General features: G+C 38.5%; 2 protein-coding genes across 4 annotated transcripts in view; one reads left to right on the top strand and one right to left on the bottom strand.

Moving 5' to 3' along the window:
• Positions 1-18,804, top strand: part of mocos (molybdenum cofactor sulfurase) — a 36,316-nt gene that overhangs the window by 4,858 nt on the left and 12,654 nt on the right. For both annotated transcript variants that reach the window (XR_015852534.1, XM_088351730.1), the window contains exon 3: positions 13,874-14,221. Coding sequence is in view for 1 of the 2 variants with exons in the window: in XM_088351730.1 (XP_088207856.1) it covers positions 14,105-14,221 (117 nt within the window). In the remaining variant the exon portion in view is untranslated. The remainder of the gene's footprint in view (positions 1-13,873; positions 14,222-18,804) is intronic.
• Positions 1,281-18,764, bottom strand: LOC148354019 (poly(rC)-binding protein 3). Of its 2 annotated transcripts, none has more exons than XM_088351733.1 (13): positions 18,254-18,764; positions 15,155-15,264; positions 15,031-15,054; positions 14,914-14,946; positions 14,706-14,822; positions 14,499-14,630; positions 13,949-14,077; positions 10,760-10,849; positions 9,873-9,914; positions 9,399-9,474; positions 7,617-7,669; positions 5,737-5,906; positions 1,281-1,779 (listed from the first exon to the last, which is right to left on the bottom strand). In XM_088351733.1, the coding sequence occupies exons 2-13, from the start codon at positions 15,230-15,232 to the stop codon at positions 1,743-1,745; spliced, it is 981 nt and encodes a 326-aa protein (XP_088207859.1). In that variant the 5' UTR covers positions 15,233-15,264; positions 18,254-18,764; the 3' UTR covers positions 1,281-1,742. The 2 variants fall into 2 exon arrangements, with proteins under 2 accessions (XP_088207859.1, XP_088207858.1); XM_088351732.1 differs by lacking the exon at positions 1,281-1,779 and adding an exon at positions 2,595-4,667.

An 18,804-nucleotide genomic window follows, 5' to 3' on the forward strand; every position in this document is an offset into this window, starting at 1 on the left:
GCATACGGGAAGAAATTTCCAAAAACAATGTAAATGTGTCACATATTAAAGGTCTGAAAATTATAGATGCGCGATATGGTGGCTGTCCAGGGATTTTTTCGCGAATTAGTGATCTGTCACTTGATATTCTTAAACAGGTGGTGAATACGGACAGACTACTTGCTTGTTTGACCCGTTTCCGGGTTCGCTGATTAAAGGTCTTTTCGGGGTCTTTGGACCTTCAGTTTTAAATATTAGAAACATATCCCTCTTCTCAGGTGTAGTTCCAGCGGCTTTTGATTATGATGGCGGAGCGCATGGACGCAGCGGCTCACAGCTCTTCATCTAATTTTCTATTTATTACTGTTCTCTTGTCTTTTTTGCTTTCTTTTCTGGACACATGGGTGGCCAATAATACCTATAGTCGGGGGGAACCTATAAATTTGGGTCTGCGTCTAAATTTCGACTTTTTGGGCACTTTTTATAACACTTTTGATATCCCGCAAGAAATGCAAAGGGTTGATCTGTGCAGCCCTTTGAGACTCTTTGTGATTAAGGGCTATACAAATAAACTTGACTTGACTTGACTTGACTTTGTTAATGCAATTGCATTACAGGAAATAAAGAATTCTCCGACAGTATTTTAATCTTCTGAGACCGTGCTTCAAATTTAAAGAAATATTTGTATTATATTTTGTTGAAATTGGAAAGCATTATCACAGCATCAGATAGTGGCTTTGTTCCAAAAATGTTTTTGAATACTCAGCATAAATACAGAAGTGCTCTCTGCTATTACATATTACCTAAGGTTGAAAGTCACTTCTCACCATCATCATATTTTTGTTCCATTAACTATTGATTATCTGTATTTCAGGGTTTAATGGCCCATATGGTCTGCCAGTCAGATGGGTCAGTTCAAGGGTGGGATAAATCAATCAGGGCAATGAGTAGCTCCACTATACAGTACAGTACTAGCAGCCTGTTTGGAATACAGCAATTGTGTGTGGGCTTTATAGAGCTTAAGATGTTCTGTTTATTTCTTTTTGCTTCCCCCTGTTGAATATTTACAAGGGTTATGTATTTTAATATGAACTTGTTTCTTGTTCGCTTGGGATTTGAAAGTGTGTTTACCGTCCACTGCCTGCATCTAAAATAATTCATTTTTTGACTTTTTCTGCCTTGTCAGATTATGACCTAAATAATACAGACAAACAAAGCTTATTTTCTTTTCTTCCCCCTGCCTTGGACATACTCATTTAAGTTTTGAAAAAAAGCAAAAATAAAAATAAAAAATCTCTTAAACTGGTCCTAGGAATTAATTTTTAAAATGTTTAGATGTATCGTGTGCCTCAAGAATTTTTAATGAAAAATGTGATCCTCAGATCAAAACAGGTTGAGGAAAACTTGTCGAATATTTTATTCTGATTACTGTAATGAAGTATACATTAAAAAAAAAACGCCCACTTTTTTATTAACAAAAAGTCACATTTATTCCAAACTCATATAATAAACATCAAGCATTACAAAACTGCAATTTTTAAGCATAAACCAACGCTACAAAGGAATTAAAAACATTTTTTACAGTTACTGTGCCACGTCAGTTTCTGACGTAAATGATGGTGATGGAGTTCGGAGGGGGATACAAATAAGAAACAATAAATGAGTTGTTTGAACCATTCCGGGATTACTTTGCAGAGTGAAATCCACTAGAATCCTGTGTGGCTTTAGAATAATCCCATCAGAACTGCAACAGTGCCACGCTACTACAGAACACCCGAGCCTGTTAGCCCTGATGAGAGCCTAGAGTGACAGAATGTGGGGAAATATGACATGAGAAATAAAGAAATCCTTGTTAACTAGAGTAAACAAAAGCGCTAGTATCGTACATAACAAAGCATTCACCAGTCTGCTGCGTACCAAATTTCATTTCTTATCAAAAACAAGTCTAGAAAGGTACCAAGAAATTGAGCATTGCATATTAGGAAACACATCTGGAGTAAGCTTCATATAAAGCTAGGAGACACAAAGTCATGAGAAAACTTTTTTCCTGGGTTCAAAACAAACCTGAGTTCACACATTGCATACTGTGCATCGATACTTAATGAGTTAATAGCCATATCTGCCACCTATGATTAATATGCTCTCATTATTAAAGGAAAGCATGTGCTGCTCTGCTAAACCTTGCATTCTTGTGCCGAACTTTTGACACATTCGGGGCAATTTCTCTAAACTACGAGCCAACTAGGCATGGGCAGATATCGGGTTTTACGATTTATTTTGGTGTTTAAAAAAAGGTGTTTCAACTACTGCTAATTAGTTATCTGTGATTTATTTTGGTTGTGATTTGAAAATTCTAATACTAATATTAAAACAAATATTCATCAAGTTGTGGGCTTCTTTATAGGGTAGTCTTTTACCGTTTGGAAATAAAAATATATGACTAAAACAGCAGTGGGCAAACCTTTTGAGTCTAAACATCCATCCATTATCTGCACCGCTTATCCTCAGTGGGGTTGCGGGGGTGCTGGAGCCCATCCCAGCTGTATTCAGGCAGTGGGCAGGGGACACCCTGAACTGGTTGCCAGCCAATCGCAGGGCACACATAGACAGACAACTTTACTTTTCAGTTCAACAACATATTATCCATCCATCCATTATCTGCACCGTTTATCTTCAGTAGGGTCGCGGGGGTGCTGGAGCCCATCCCAGCTATCTCCTGGCAGTGGGCAGGGGACACCCTGAACTGGTTGCCGGACAGAGAACTCACTCGCTCATTCACACCTAGGGACAATTACAACCGGCCAATTAACCTGATGCATGTTTTTGGAATGTGGGAGAAATCCGGAGTGCCCGGAGGAAACCCACGCAACCACAGGGAGAACATGCAAACTCTGCACAGGAGGATTCGATCGCATGACCTCAGAACTGTGCCGCGGATGCGCCGCCACTCAGACGCCGCGCCGCCTTTGTTTTAATCCGATACATCATAAATACATGAGGAAAAAAGATCTAAAAAGCCCATTCAATTTTTCTCATTTAGATTATTTATATGTATATTTCTTTGTAAAAGAACTATTTCACCTAATTAGTTTCAAAACACTCTAAATGTTTAAATACATGTTTTTATATATAAATGCGACTTTAGTTAAAAGTAATTAAAGATAAGTAGGATAATATCTCCCTTTTCATTCACAATTTGATCTTTTTTTCACTGAAAAATTCAAAAAGCAATTACACTACTTTGGTAGTGTTTTTTTTAATTGCTTGGAATTTAAAGGGACACGGTGTAATATTTGAATACTAGATGTTGCTGTATTGTGAAAACAAAGCCAGGAAGAATACAAACTCCTAAGACTCAAAGTGACCAAATCGCTCCATTATTTTTCTCATTTTATTCTGCAGCCTTTGGGTTTTTAGGGGTACTCGTAGCAGCAAGATGGCGGACAATCATATCAGCTCCACTTAGGTGAGGCTGATGTTGTGTAAAATATATACACATTTCTTGACCGACTAGTGTTTAAAAAATGCACATTCATATGATAGGTAAAGCATTTTTGCTTAGTATTCAAATCAAGATTTTTGTGGGGATAAATTAATTTTACTTCTGCGAGCCGCTAAATAATACACAATATCTTAATAAATAGAATTAATAAATGTTTAGAAAAACATCAGAACAAAAACACTTTCTTATTAGTACTGTTTTTTTCACATTTATAGTGTATAGCATTCTATTTTTATCATTTTTGTTTGGCTGGCCCCCGGGCTGTATTTAGCACACCCCTGAAGTAAAACGAAAAAGTAAATCTTATAAATAAATAAATAAAGTTACAAATGAATATCATTGTTATATGTTTTCAGTGGCTACAGTGGATATTTTTTGCGGAAATGAAATAAATAAAAAACTCCCATGATGCCGTGATATTTTTGCTCATAATTATCATTCATGTCAACTAACATTTTTTTCTGTATTTCATACATTTTTGGATCATTTCTAATTGTGTACGCTGTACAACAATTTTTGTACGAGAAAAAAAATCCTTATTATTTTAAACTCATCACTTTTGTTAGACCGATCTTGTCCTGCTCCAATTCTGATCGTCTCAGTCACTGGTAGCAACGTCACCGTAGGTTGCTAATATTGTGGCAGTATTTTACATAGTCTGTCTTGCTGTGAGGGGATAGGTGCTGCGTTGTGTTTTTACAGTTTATTATTGTTTAGATATGGGAATTGCAATCATCAATAAGAGGAAAAATTGGCTGTGGTTGACAGGTATGGATTATCATACCATCAGAATCTTATATCAGCCCATGCCTAGAGTCAAACCAGTCAGTATGGAGCAAACTTCTGCCTTTCAGACTTTTTAACTCCAGAGGTTGTGATTTTAGCAGTGTAAGGGGCTAAATTCTGTGTTAGGCTGCTAGCGGCCGCTGGGTGGACAGCCAGAACGGGAAGTGTTTTCATGCCAAGCAGGCTGGAAACAGGGACGGCGTAGTGGGAATTTTGGATTGCCTGCAAGGTGGAAGGGGAGTGGACGTTAATGTTGGTAGGGGCTGAAGTGGCGGCCGCCAAAACAGCTAGCGAGGTAGCGGCGTTGGAGGCGGTAGAAGCGGACTGAGGGTAGCTCATGTTGAGGTCAACTGAGGTGGCTGCAGAAGCAGCCTGCATCGTGTATTTAGCCATCTCTAAGCTGCTCGCCGTCACGTCGCAGAGGTTGTTGAGACGGTGTGAGGTTAACAGAAGACAATGGGGGTGTGAAGGGGAGGGGAAAATGGCAGGACAACAGAGAAGGGGAGGGATGGAGAGAGAGGAGAAAACAAGAGTGAGAGAAGCAATGTGTTAAAAAGCAAAGACAATCAGTATTTTTTTTTCTGTGAGGCCGCATTTATAAGGGATGTCCTTATTTGCAGAATTTCCAAAACGAATATTTAGACAAGCAAAGGTCTGAGAATGGTGTGAAACCATTTAAGAAGTGCTCCAAGGCCAATTGTGCCCGGTAATATGAGCAGTCAGAGCTGTGCTTTTAAAATGATTTTTTGTTTAAAATTTTGGCTTAAAAGATTCATATATGGTGTAAAACGTAAAAAATGTGTATCTCATTTGTGTGGTAAACTGTATTTTAGTATCATAGTTTATTTATTGCTACTTTTGCTCCTACTCAGTTTCAGATGTTATTTTGGCCAATCCAAGTATTTTGGTGAAAAGTATGGCGCCTGTGAATGCAAAGATAAAAGCGACGGAGACCTGGCTCATCGGCCAGCTGAACCCCCACCCGATAATAAGAAAGCAGCTGCCCTCCTTGAAGGAAGTGCTGAGTCGGGTCTTCCACAATCTAGAAAACAAGACGGTTATTAAGGCAGGGAGCCTGGTGGTGGCGGAGGTGTTCTTGGCTTTTGAATATACCCGTTCCATCTGAAACTTCACTTGACATGTTTTCTCGTGATTTAAACACCATTATTTGGCCACTGCTTGTCAAAATATTCATTTTGGAAATATTCTCTTTATATAACGACCTCTCTATTAGACCGTTGTACCAAAATGGCTTTGGTGCACCTTTTAAATATGTCCTATCAATGTGAAACTTCACAGGAAGTGTTTCCTCATAGTTTCAAACCACATCCAGGCCTTTGTTGATGAAAAATCAAAAGTTCAAAAATAAGGACCACCCTTTGCTGCAATTCATCTACTCTAGTCTAACGCTTGGTTGGCTATGGTGTCAGAGTGCATTGATTTCAATGGGGTTGTGCATGATAGCTTACCTGGCACTGATGAGGTACTGGGCAACGCTAATGCTTGCCGGCGAGCCCGTGATTGTGACTTGGCGCATGGCTGAGCCATCAGCCGCGCTGGCTATTTTGATGTGAGCTCCCGAGACTTGACGAATTTCATTGATCTTGCTGCCTTGTCTTCCAATTATGCAGCCAATAAACTAGAAGAGCAGAAAAGTCAAAGATTGTACATAATAAATGAGATTGTGTTCCTCCTTTTCACACAAATACTATCACAGGGGAACAAATACAGAAAGAAAGCAACATATCGGGTCCTTAGAGAACTTTGTTCTCTGTTAACAAATCAAATGTTAAATATTTACATATTTAGAGATTATGGTAAATGGTCTGCATTTATTTAGCGCTTTTCAAGTCACAAAGGGCTTCACAGTGTGATTCACATTCACCCATTCACACACACACTCACACACCAATAGAGGTTCAGAGGAGCCAGGAGTCAAAACTGTGACCTCTTGGTCATCTACCCCCTGAGCTCCTGCTCTCCCAAACTATGCAAAACCTGTGGGATTCTACCAAACCTTTACAGAATAACATACATTAGCATTCTACTCCTTCATGTTATGAATTTCCAAAAGCAGAGGTTTTTGTTTAAAAAAAAAAAAAAAAGAGTAAATATTTATATTGTCCTTCATTGGTTCCATAAAAAAGTTATTTAAATAGTTATTGTTTATTTTTAAATCTGTCAATATTAACTGTATTGTTTTGTTTATGTTTAATATACAGTGGTGATGGGCAGTTTTCAATTGAAAGTAGGACTGGTCACTAAAGTAAACCCTCGCTATAAAGGCTAGTTACTTTCTACTGTTTTCGCTACTTTGATTGTTTATTGTCTTCTGCATTCTGATTGGCTAAACTGCCTCACGCTTTTCATTATTTGACAGTACAGTAGGTATTTGTGAAAAAGAGAAGAAACTCTGCAGAACTTTTATTTGTTAAACAAATGCTTGAACTTGGAAAAATGTGTTTTTTTGGGGGGGTAATAATACACTAATTGTAAAAAAATATATAGGTTTTCACTTCCCAAATTTCGCCTATCACAGGTTCTTTTTGGGACGTAATAAACGAGGTTTCACTGTAAATGAATACATTTATGAAATCAAGGGAAATAAATTAAAGAGTTCAATTTGAATTATTAAATGCTTATTCTGATTATTAAAACACCACTACCAATTGCCTAATTATAAGTAGCACAACCAATCAGTTATGTTTTGTTTAACTAATTTAAAATCTGGTGTTTTGCAAATTATATACATTTTTAAATCAACACATTTTTATTCAGATGAATTCTGGGGCCAGTCTTGGCATTTCATTTTTGAAAGCGAAATCTAAATTGATATTGGCTGCCGCTGGTGCAAACAAGGACACTCTAGTTCTGGTCTATATTCTTTTAAATTGTGAGATTACAGGCGGCCTATTTTGGCAACATCAGACACAAAAATGAGAACATCCAATATTGAATAAACAATTCACTTATTTGCTGCTGTTTCTACAATGCCTTAAATTGGGCCATCATAAGGACATTTTTAAGACTTCTGTGTTAACGGTGGTGTCCTTTAAGTGCTGACATCAGAAATGGATGTAACTGTTATTTCAGCTAAGTATTTCCTTGTTTCACTATGCCCAACGTACTTTTATGCAAACAGATTATCAGACAGTTAAATTGTATAACCAGGTATTAAACGAAAGCAAAACCTTAGGATACTGCTTTCACAACGTTGGCATCAAATTAGTAGTTTGCAAACATTTGTGATCAGCGCTACGCACCCAGACTGTGCTAACAAAGTACACATGATTCAGAATATTGGTGTGGATTTTTCACTCTGCCGCTACACAAACAACAAGACACTCACATCATTAGGTATTGCCAGCTCCTGTGAACTTGTGGGGGCAGATACATCCAATCCTGCAAAGTAGGACACAGAACGCTAACAAAGTGCATGACACTAACGGCTTCCACTATAATGATATAACAAGCTGACCTACTTTTAGTATTTTTTTACTGTTAAAATAAAAGTCAAAATAACTTACTAGGAACATATCTGACATTCTAGTCACATACTTCCACTGCTAAAGTTCTAATACCTTGAAATTAATTAATGTCATGTACAGTATGGTGGTGTCTGTATGTGGTGCAGGTTCAGTTAGTGATGTCACTTTTTAGAAATGTGGGTTGATGATATCAGGGATAGTCTGGGCCAAAAAACGCTGTTAGAATTTGAGGAGAAATGTTGCTTGCTGGGAGGGTTAGGGGATCAAGAAATTGGGATTCCTTTTAGCAAATGGATTTGCACTTTAAGAGGATTAAAAATGGTGATATATGGGTAGATATTCACACATGTATAAATATTTATGTCATTTTCACATATCCTTCTTTGATAACGTGTTTCGATTATAGCAACAAAATATCTAGATGTGGTTCATTGTGACTGTGAACACATCATTTTTCCAATACATTTGTGTACAACAGGGGTCACCAATTTGGTGCACCAGGTAGCCCCCCAAAGAGCCCCTGAGTAGCACGGGGGCAGATTCTGCAAACAGGTCATCACTGATAGGTTATTGTGGTTTACTGGGGAATTTAAAATTGTAAAAAATGGTTGAGATCTAGAGAGTGTATTTTAGATTTAACTGCCATAAAAAATCTATGCTGTAATAGTTTTTCTACATGCATTAATTCTTATTTATTACTTTAAATACATATTTTTTCAGTGTTCGTTTTTAAGAATAATTTTTTTGTGGACTAAGCCTGTTCTAGCCCCAATCCCAAAGCTAAATTTATAATAACATAAAAAGTAACATAGTAACAACATGGTACCATAAATTCCAGACAACAAGCTGCTACTTTTTTCTACATTGTAAACACTACGGGTTATAATGCAATGGAGCTTATTCTTTTTATTTTATTCTTTTTTTGCTAAGCAGATGGTCACAATTAATTAATTAAATTGGGATTTGTATATAGACAAAAGTGAGACAAAATATTCTCAATATAAAACTTAATGTACTGTACAGACTAAAATTCAGAAGCCTGTATATTCACAACAGGCTGTAATCATGCTGTGCTATGCGAATGATTCTAAGCTCTCCCATTCCTTGCAGACAGACACAGTGTCAATGTGTTTCTCTTGTGCACTCGACTTTTCCCCCCTTTTTTTAAGCAAGAAATGCACACGTAGGAGTTCATATTTATGGCTGTTTAAGCCTGTGACTTCAAATCCGTTCCGCCTAGCACAAAAAACAAAGTTGAGTTTCTCCTTAATTTTGCGACTTTTAATCAGGTGCACTCTGTAGTCTGGAATTTCCTCTTATAAAATGGTAACAGGTGTTATTTAAAAATTGCATATATAACTGGTAGCCCTTCGCACACATCAGTAACAAAGAAGTAACCCTCAGCTTAAAAAAGGTTGGTGACCCCTCTTCTATACAGTCTCCATGGTATCCACACCAAGTGTGTGTTTAGAGTGCCACTCGTGCTTGTTAAATTGTGGCCACAGAGAGTGAGTGACCTTGGAGATTAAATGGAGACATCCCATATACTCTCTGAATGTAACAAGGCTGTTTGATGTGGTGATTGGAAGAGGAGTGATAACAGAGGGATTGATGGTTTTCCCCGGGGAGTCGTGGGTACGTACCAGGGAAGGTAGGGTTGCTCTGCCCAAGGGAAGGGAGGGGAATATGCTGCATAGCCAACTGGTGAAGCTTGGTCAACTGCAGGGTAGGAAGGAAGTTAGAGCTAACCAATCAAACAGGATTATTTCAGAGGAGCTGACAGCTACAATGCAGAAACAATCTGAAGTTCACAAACATCACAGATGGTGTCAGTGAGACAGTTCCTTCACAAGGCATGCCTGAATCTCATGAAAGTAGTCTGTAAATACAGTCATATCTTTGGCTACAAAACTACAACTAGATCATAAAAAGGACAAGCTTCAAACTTTGATGTACAGTTATAGCATGCTGCTAATTTGCGTTAGTGTTAGTTATGTTGACAAATCAGTTTCATTGATGCTGAGAGAGGTTGAGAAAGGGGGATCGTATGAACTGGTGGGACTGGGCAGAGTTGGAAAGAAAGGGGAGGAGTTAGTCATAAGAATAAACACACTTACATCTTGATGAGCAAACGCATATTGCCCTGGAAGTGCAAACGCCTAAATGGTACAAGACAAAACATAATTTAACATCATTTGGAAAATAACCACATATAAACAAGCAGAGTCAACTAGGGCATTGCATGCTTATTGCAAAGCTATTCCTTGATTTTTTCCATCGTTAGTCGCTTTAATGAGTTTGATGGGATTTCATTGATGTGTCATCCAATGTTTTAAGCCGATTTTGGCCTTGCTGGAAGTTCAATAACAGATGTCTGATAAATCAAAGTAGCCTGTGCTAAATCTAGGACACAAGCAAAACCATTAATGGAAAACATCAGCTTGAGTCATGATATTGTTTATGTTTCACATTGCAGGGAATTAATGATATAAATGTGTGTCATTAATATCCGTCCCGCATTGGCTGCATTCTTAAATGCGTTTTAATCACGCTCGTATTTTTTGAACGTCAAGTTCACAATTGTTTTGCATCTTAATGTTCAGATTAATGAAATGTACAGATGTTTTATTTTACTTCCCTTATAGTTGCAATGTTTGTAAATATGCTAACCTTAATTGTAGTTTAAACATTTTCAGCCAATGAGAAAACTCATCTTTGTATTCCCATATAAATTCGAGAAAATAATAATTAGTTTTTTCTTATTTGTATTTTACTTTTAAGTTATCTATATCTATTGTATACATGAAATGAAATAATAAAATATAGCTTTCAAGTCAAATTAAAAAACAAAAATAGCAAAAACGAAAAAGATCCTTTTTTATTTTTTTTAATTTTTTTCGGGTAGTGTGAGCTGGAGCAAGAGAGCATAGGTGTACAAATAGTTTCCCTTTAATTGTCAATTTTCTAGTTTGAATAACAAAAAGTGACTTAAATAGCAACTTACTTGTGCAGTGTGGTGTTGTGCTAATACCGCATGGGCACCAGCAGGTATGGACTTTGGACGATAAGGAATAGTTGCTCCTTTCGGAGGAGACTAAAGACAAGGTCACAAACAGAAAACCCAGAATATTTAGATAAAGAACTCTTTCTAAGACTGATGCATTTTACATTACTCATACCCCTCGCTCAATCTTTTAATAGCAGTCTAATCGTTTACAAAGGTTACATGGACCTTGCGTGCCAAAGATGAAATCAACTCTTACAAGACTTTTCCTTTTTCCAAAGCATAAGGGTAGTAGTGTCCTTGCCGCAGGGTTGAAAAGATGAAATAATGATTCCATCTCATTTGCTTAGAAAAATACAAATCAATATGGTAAAACAGCTATCATAATTATTCTTCATGTTATTATGACATAATAACCTAGCTAATTGGTAGCCGCCCCATGAAGGCAAAGGTGAGTTGATTCAAAGCTTATTAAGTACCTAATTCATTCTGTGCTCTGAATGAAATGATCATCTTGGAAATAATAGCATAATGGTCAAAGGGTTCTCTTTGCAAAAGCACTGCCAAGTCATTTGGCACTGAATTTGCATATACATCATTATTGAACAGAGGTAGGCAATTCATCGAATTAATTGGATTCGTTTACAATTTGAAAATCTGGTCAATGGTAAAACAAGGTTAAGAATTAAAAAGATTGACTTAAATTGAATTGTTTCTATGCTCATGCTGATTAATAAACATTATTTAGGGCCCGGTCACACAGCCGTTTGCGTCTGTATCGCGGGTAAAATTTTGCGATTTTTTTTTTGCCCGTGGTTGCCCGCGATGGAAAATGCGCAAAATTGGCCAACCTGCCGTTCATCGGTGGTATGCCCGCTAAACAGACACTGGCGACTGTTCCGCTTCCTCATCGCGTCATTTCCGCGTGTGGACCACGGGTATAAAAGCTGCCGAGCCGGTGTTGTGCCGAGAAATGCATCCCTGCCGAGATTTGCATCCCCTGGCTACTATAACCACTTTGACCTGGTTTTATCTCACTTTTATATCACTTTTCAGGAATGTAATAGCGGACATATAACCAAAACCACTTTGTCTTGCATTTGTTGGGAATGTAATACAACTTAAACCGTTCCGTCTTTGTATTTGTTGTGAATGTAATCGAACGGTAATGCACACCATACCTAAATCACTTTTGAGCAGGTAACATGTTTATTTTGCCCTTTTCTATTCAAATTGCTCGTATTGAAACTGTTATGCACTCTACCATAAAGCTTATTTAAGCATAATAAGCTTTATGGTAGAGTGCATAACAGTTCTCAAAAGTGATTTATATACGGTGTGCATTACCGTTCGATTACATTCACAACAAATACAAAGACAGAATGGTTTAAATTGTATACATTCCCAACAAATGCAAGTCGAAGTGGTTTTGGTTATATCTTCGCCATCACATTCTCGAAAAATGATATAAAAGTGATATAAAACGAAGTAAAAGTGGTTATAGTAGCGAGGGGATGCAAATCTCGGCAGGGATGCATTTCTCGGCACAACACCGGGCTGTAGAAATCATAACCGCTCAAGACACAGTCCCGTGAAGATCAAGATTTCAAGCTATGGCACCGAAGAAGCCAATATGTTATTATTGTAATAGTTTTTCATTTTTATTTTATTATCTTGTTATGAAATGAAAAGAAATGTCAAGAAACAAAAATGGATTAAGACGAGGTCACTACGGTGACGGGGATCCATGTTCACCCCTTGACGTCTCGAGCACAACTGACGTGTGCTCGGCAAATCGCGCTGTATATATGCGGAGAAAGGCGTTTGACCGTCACACGCGTTACACACGCTAATTCACGTGATAACACGGCGATACAGGCGCAGAACAAACGTGCTATGACCGTGCTCCACCCACGATTACCCGCTAGAATTTCGCGTCCTACCCGCGTGTAACCACGCCCTGGCCGCGGCCGTAGCACGTCGTTCCGTGTCTGTACCGCGTCATTACCTCGTTTGTACCACGTGTGCCGCCCGCGGTTACACGTGGTCTAAAGTTTTGAGCAGCGCAAAACTTTTTCGCGCGTGTGAATTTCCGACCGCGTGTAAAGCACGGCTGTATCTCGTCTGTATGGCGATCTCATAGCGTCCAACAGCGTCTGCTTCACAGGCAGAAATTTCTGGCTGTGATTTAGCCTCGATACGCCCGTGAAAGGCTGTGTGACCGGGCCCTTACTCATGAGTGAATTGTGGCATTTAAGCAAATTACACACATGCAATAAGTAGCATTTTTTTGAGTGAGAGCAATGAGTTCTAAAGTTGCCTTAAAGCTGATTCAAAATAAAATATTCTTCTTTGTAAGGCATGTTATGTTTCATTCAGTCCACCTGTGTATAAATACATGTTTTTTGGTTTAAGATTTTTATCTGCAATTATTTAAAATCATATCCTTCAAACCTGACTGATAAAAGATTTGTTTAGGCCATTTGCCCAGACCTATAATTAAATATATAGTAACATAATCATTAACTTGTAAACATGAAGACACATTTGAAATACATACTGCAAGTACTTCAAAGTCAGGCCCGAGGGCCACATACGTCCTCTGAGAGAGTTTTCTTCGGCCCCTGAGATTATCTTCATTCCTTTTTTTTATCATGCATTCGTTTGACTTTGACACCCCTGACAGACTTGATAACTCATTTTTGGGGGGGCTGTGACTCTCATTTTGAGGTTTTAAAACACAATGAACCAAATATGACATTGTCTTGAACAAAACACGAATGTATTGGGTTTGAAAAAAAATTACAAAAACAAAATTTCCATTGTGGGGCGGTTGTTTGAATTAAAATATAAAAATAACCTCAAGTAATGTATTGTTGTACCCTTGACCCAAATCAGTTTGTTTCTTGAGTTTATTATTTTCCTTAGTGTAGTTTTTGGAATATATAATCCATTTTATCTGAAATAATTATCTCATTTAACAATTACTTTTAATATATTTTATTATATTTTCTCATTTACCCCCCGGAGTGTCCTTCCATCCCCCCATTTGAAAACATTACGCTAGGTCAGTGTGCATTGTACTAACTTTAATGCAGGCTTTTTCCCAAACAGGCTGAACAAATACACAAAAGTCGCGCTGACGTGTGTCTAAGCAAAGCTCATGAAGCGCTGCTTGACAGCGCTTACCTCCAGCATGATGGAGCAGATGTGTCGCACACACTGAGTGATGGCCTGCGGAGTGCCTGAGATTGTGACAGCCCGCTCGGTCGAATCCGGCAGCATGTCTCCAGCCACCTGAACTTGAGCCCCTGTGGTCTTGACAGCGCCAGACGACAAAACAAAATGGCTATTTATTGCCAGAAAGAGCACTCCATCAGCCAAAAATTGAAATGCAGTCTCAAGCACCTGAAGCTCTCCCCCCCTCAGATATCACATGGACATGCAAGGAGCAGCTGCACGGTAAATAGAAACGTGTGCGCCAATATTTAAAGAGGTGCACATAAATAATCTCTGGTCAGAATGGGTTTTCGGCCTCTGCACAATCTTAGATGTTCAGATTCTCATATGCGGTTACCAAAGCATTTCCACAAAATGCATTGCAGGAGAAATCACAGAGGCTTGACTGAAGTGTTTCATATTTGAGGGCACTTGATGCTACAGCATCAGGTAGAAGCTGTTCTCTCCTCATCGGTATGCAGGCAAACAACTTTACAATGGATAACACGGGTCTTCTTACCTCACGGATCTCTTTGATCTTGGAACCTCCTTTTCCAATCAGCGAGCCGCACTGGCTCCCCGGGAAAACCAAGCGGAGTGTCACGGGCGGGTTGCTTGTCACAGTGCTGTTTGTCATTGCCGCTGTGATATCCTGGGGAGAAGATGGACATTGTATTGATAATCTTAGAACAAAACTTTAAATTCTAATTCTGTCAGCAATACTGACTTCCTCAAACTTTTGCGCAATCATGGAGAAAGCTTTGAAAATTCCCTCTGTGGGTCCTGTTATGGTTACTATCCTCTCAGGAGAGGATCCCTCTGATATGTTGATGCGAGCGCCACTCTGGGGGACAAAACAAAACATTCAATCTAATTTCTATGCTGTTCCATGCAGACCTGTGAAAACATGCCAAGTGAGAATGTTTACATCTCACCTCTTCTCTCATTTTCTTCACTGTTTCACCTTTCTGTAAGTAAAGAAAGTTAACTTACTAATTCCATTCATGGTAGTGATACAGTGAAGAATGTTTTTTTTCCAAAAATCAACCTACCTTTCCGATTATACTTCCAACTTCCTGTTATGGAAAGAAGGATTAAATCACATCAAAACCTTTATTACAACATGCACTTCAATACCACAAAAATGGCGCTCTCTATTCAACATTGGTCAATTACCTTTCCATGCATCAACAGCCTCAGTGTCAATGTAACGTTCAGGCTCCCGTCTGAGGCCATTTCTTCACTCTCAGACATGCCCTGTGTTTTCTTCCTTTATGGTAAACACTCTGCAAATGGATTTAAAGATTTTAGGGAAGAGATCTATTTGTACGCTACATTTCTATCAAAGTTTAAGCAATGAACAAGTGATCTTTGCATAAATTTGATAAAGAAAAACATTTAACTTAAAGGGACAGTGTGTAATATTAAGTACCTTCTAGTGGTACAATAAAAAATTCCATCCAATAAAAAAACATTTTTTTGAAAAATAGGCAAAATTATGTGAACTGTTATACCAATCTTAATTTTTATAACTATTCAAATGTCAAGAAATCTTTATTTCTTTTACATAGGAAAATTCATACCTAGTAGTCGCCGCCATGTTTGTCTGGTATCTTGCTGCTACACGGAGCTAATTTGGTACTGGTTTTTGTTTGCATTAGACAATACAGTCCCATCTACACACCATCCATCCATCCATCCATCCATCTATTCATTATCTGCACCGCTTATCGTCAGTGGGGTCGCGGGGGTGCTGGACCCCATCCCAGCTATTTTCGGGCAGTGGACACCCTGAACTGGTTACCAGCCAGTCGCACACAGGGGGAGATAATTCGCTCACTCATTCACACCTAGGGACAATTTGGACCAGCCAATTAACCTAACATGCATGTTTTTGGAAAGTGGGAGGAAACCGGAGTGCCTGAGGGAAACCCACGCAAGCACGGGGAAAACATGCAAACTCTTCACAGGAGGTTCAATCTCATGACCACAGAATTGTGCCGCACACGCGCTAACCACTGCTCCGCTGTGCTGCCCATCTACACAATGTACCCTTAAAGGTGTTTTCATTGAAAAGTGATTTACTTGCAGTCTTAAGAGACTTCTAATATTTGTGCCAGGCTAACCGGCTGCTACAAAGACGAAAATGAAAAAGAACATCAAAAGTCCTTGTGCGTGCACTGATAACTGACTTTTTTGTTGTTGCAGATCCTCCGTAGTGTTTCCACATATTAATTATATAATGATAATAATATTTTTAATCATGACTAATGCCGTTGCTTTGCCAGTTTAAACAGAAGACAAAGGTACCGTGGCAGTCCAAAGTCTGTTCGTAATTCATTCAAAAAAGAGTGATTTGAAAAACAAGCAGCTTTTATCCATCTGTGTTAAATAAAGTATTCAACAAGATCTTATTTCCGTCAAACGTAGATAATATGATTGTGTCACATAAAGGTTGAAAATGTGAATAAAGTCCTTCTATTCTATTGGTGCAAAAAGTAATTTTTCAACACATCTCCAAAACTAACTCACAGGAGAGTTAAACTCTTTGTGATGAATGAAAAGTGTTTCAAAATAACCTTTCTCAATCATTACTTTCCCTGCTACAAGCGTCCAATTACAAAATACAGCTGCTGCCTGAGGAAATGTATTATACGTTTGCTACAGTAACTTTTTGAGGGAATGCCTGAATGGTAAAATAACACAAGAGCAATTGCTTTCATAACAAGTACGTGCCTGTATCATCATCATTCTACAGATCTCCAGCAGAAATAAAATTGATTTCTATCTGGAAATATGTTTAGAACCTCATCAAGGGACTGAGTCTAGGCCTGTGAGGTTTTCCTCCTGATCTTGTAGACCCAAGCACCAGGAAGATAAGCCTATCACGAGGTGCGATCTTCACATGGGACCAAGTCTTTGGTTTCGGCTTAATACAAGATGTGTGACTCCCTCGGATATGATAGGACACAAAGGACGCCTCTGTCTATAGACGACAATCAAATGATATGTGTGTGATGGTCTCCAATGTACTAGCACACAATTTCAGCTTGGAAGAGACTGTGAATTGGTTCTTTGTTGTCTATTCGGGACCAATGAAGACTGTTTGGAGGCGTTCAATGCTGGAGATTTTTGCTAATAACATATTGAGAGACAGAAATATTTTTGCTGAAATAGATTGTTACCAGTAAAGTTTTATTTCTCATTTTAAAAAACAAACTATGATGTCTCTTGTCTTCTGATTGAACCTCGCAAGCCCAAGTGAGTGTACTCTAAGAGGGCGATAGCGTGACTTCATGTTATTGGTGTACTTCTTAATCCAGATTCATTTGGTCCTAGCATGGGATTTTGTGTATACAGCATTTGTAATACATGACTATCGGCCCACCCACAGATCCCTGTTCGTATACTTACATCAACCAATTAATGACGCTGCCATTACAAACCTCAAAGATAACAAAACGGTTTTTACCTTTATTTTGGTGCAGTTACCAGGATTTAATAAAATAATTTCACAGGTTTGTTTCCGACATTGCTTTGAAATTATCTTGCCATGTATCCTGAATGGATTTTGACTGAATTACCAAATAACATTAATAGCTTTGTGGTTGTCTTCCTGTCAACAATAAGTCTTTTTACCCTTCTTTGTGTAAATTATAAAATTACAGTGGCAACATCAAATAAACAGCAACATCTCCTCCTAATCCTATAGGCCAGGATTTGTTTAGTTAATGCTAAAACCCTTTTGACCTATTTCTGTCACCTCTCGTTGGCAAGCGCCTACTCAAGACTTCCGAACAAAACATTGGTGCACAATGGTGGACGCAGAGTACGCAACATCATAAACACAATTAAATTAGTAATTCAGCCAGCAACAACCTACATGGATGAAGGTTCACATTGATTAAAATAATGACTCTTCATAAACACAGTGAATGCTTTTTAGGGAAGCATGTATTGTGATTTCTAAAATATAATGTTTTTGAAAAAAAGTAGGAGAAAGTAGCTTACAGTTCAGGTTTGAGTTTATAAGGTTATTTAAGTTACTTTAATGGAGCAAAACAAAGACTCCTAAACTGTTTTACCTTACTAATGGAAGACAGGAGTTTTCAATTTGTGCAAAGATCCTCGCTTATTGTTTCATTAGAAGCATTACAGTTGTCTGCAACACTGCTGGAGGTTCAAAGTACACAGTAAATACCCAGCATCTTGTAATCACACCTCCTGATGGAGGCCTAACGCAAAACAAAGAATTAGAAAATACTCAATACTGACCTCATATGCAAACCATAGACTCCTCTTCTTTGGCTGCTCCAAATGGAATAACCTTTTAGTTTGTTGTCCGAGTTTACTGTTTACTTCCTTTGTTGTCAGTTATCCACAAAGTGGACAGATGGCTCTATATGCCCTCAGACTGGCTGGAGCGGAGGCTGGCTTTGCTATTAGTCCTTCAGCTTAGCCCAAGATAAGCCCCTACACAGGGCAAGCAAACCCACATCGCCTGCCTAATTCTCCCCGTCCTAGCCAACGAAGAGGCGTTCCTCCACAAGAAGATCCACAGGCTGAACAGGCCTGAGGGCAGGGCAAAGAGTCTCTTCTGCTGGTGACTGTCCAGCCACGGTGGTCGCAGTAAAGGCCGTCACAAAAGGGGGTGGGGGACTTTTTGGAAATAAAATATTACTCAAATGATAAAAACATATTTTGAATACATTTTCAAAAGTAAACAAAAGGGTCAATTCCGTTTCTTGTAAAGAGAACTCGACTAATTGCAAGCTGGAAAGGACAATGTGGCGTTGAAGGTATTTAGTGACGTTAAGCACAATGTC

Source organism: Urocampus carinirostris, chromosome 13 (genome assembly GCF_059441175.1).
Source record: "Urocampus carinirostris isolate Australia breed hairy pipefish chromosome 13, RoL_Ucar_1.0, whole genome shotgun sequence".
NCBI lineage: Eukaryota > Metazoa > Chordata > Actinopteri > Syngnathiformes > Syngnathidae > Urocampus > Urocampus carinirostris.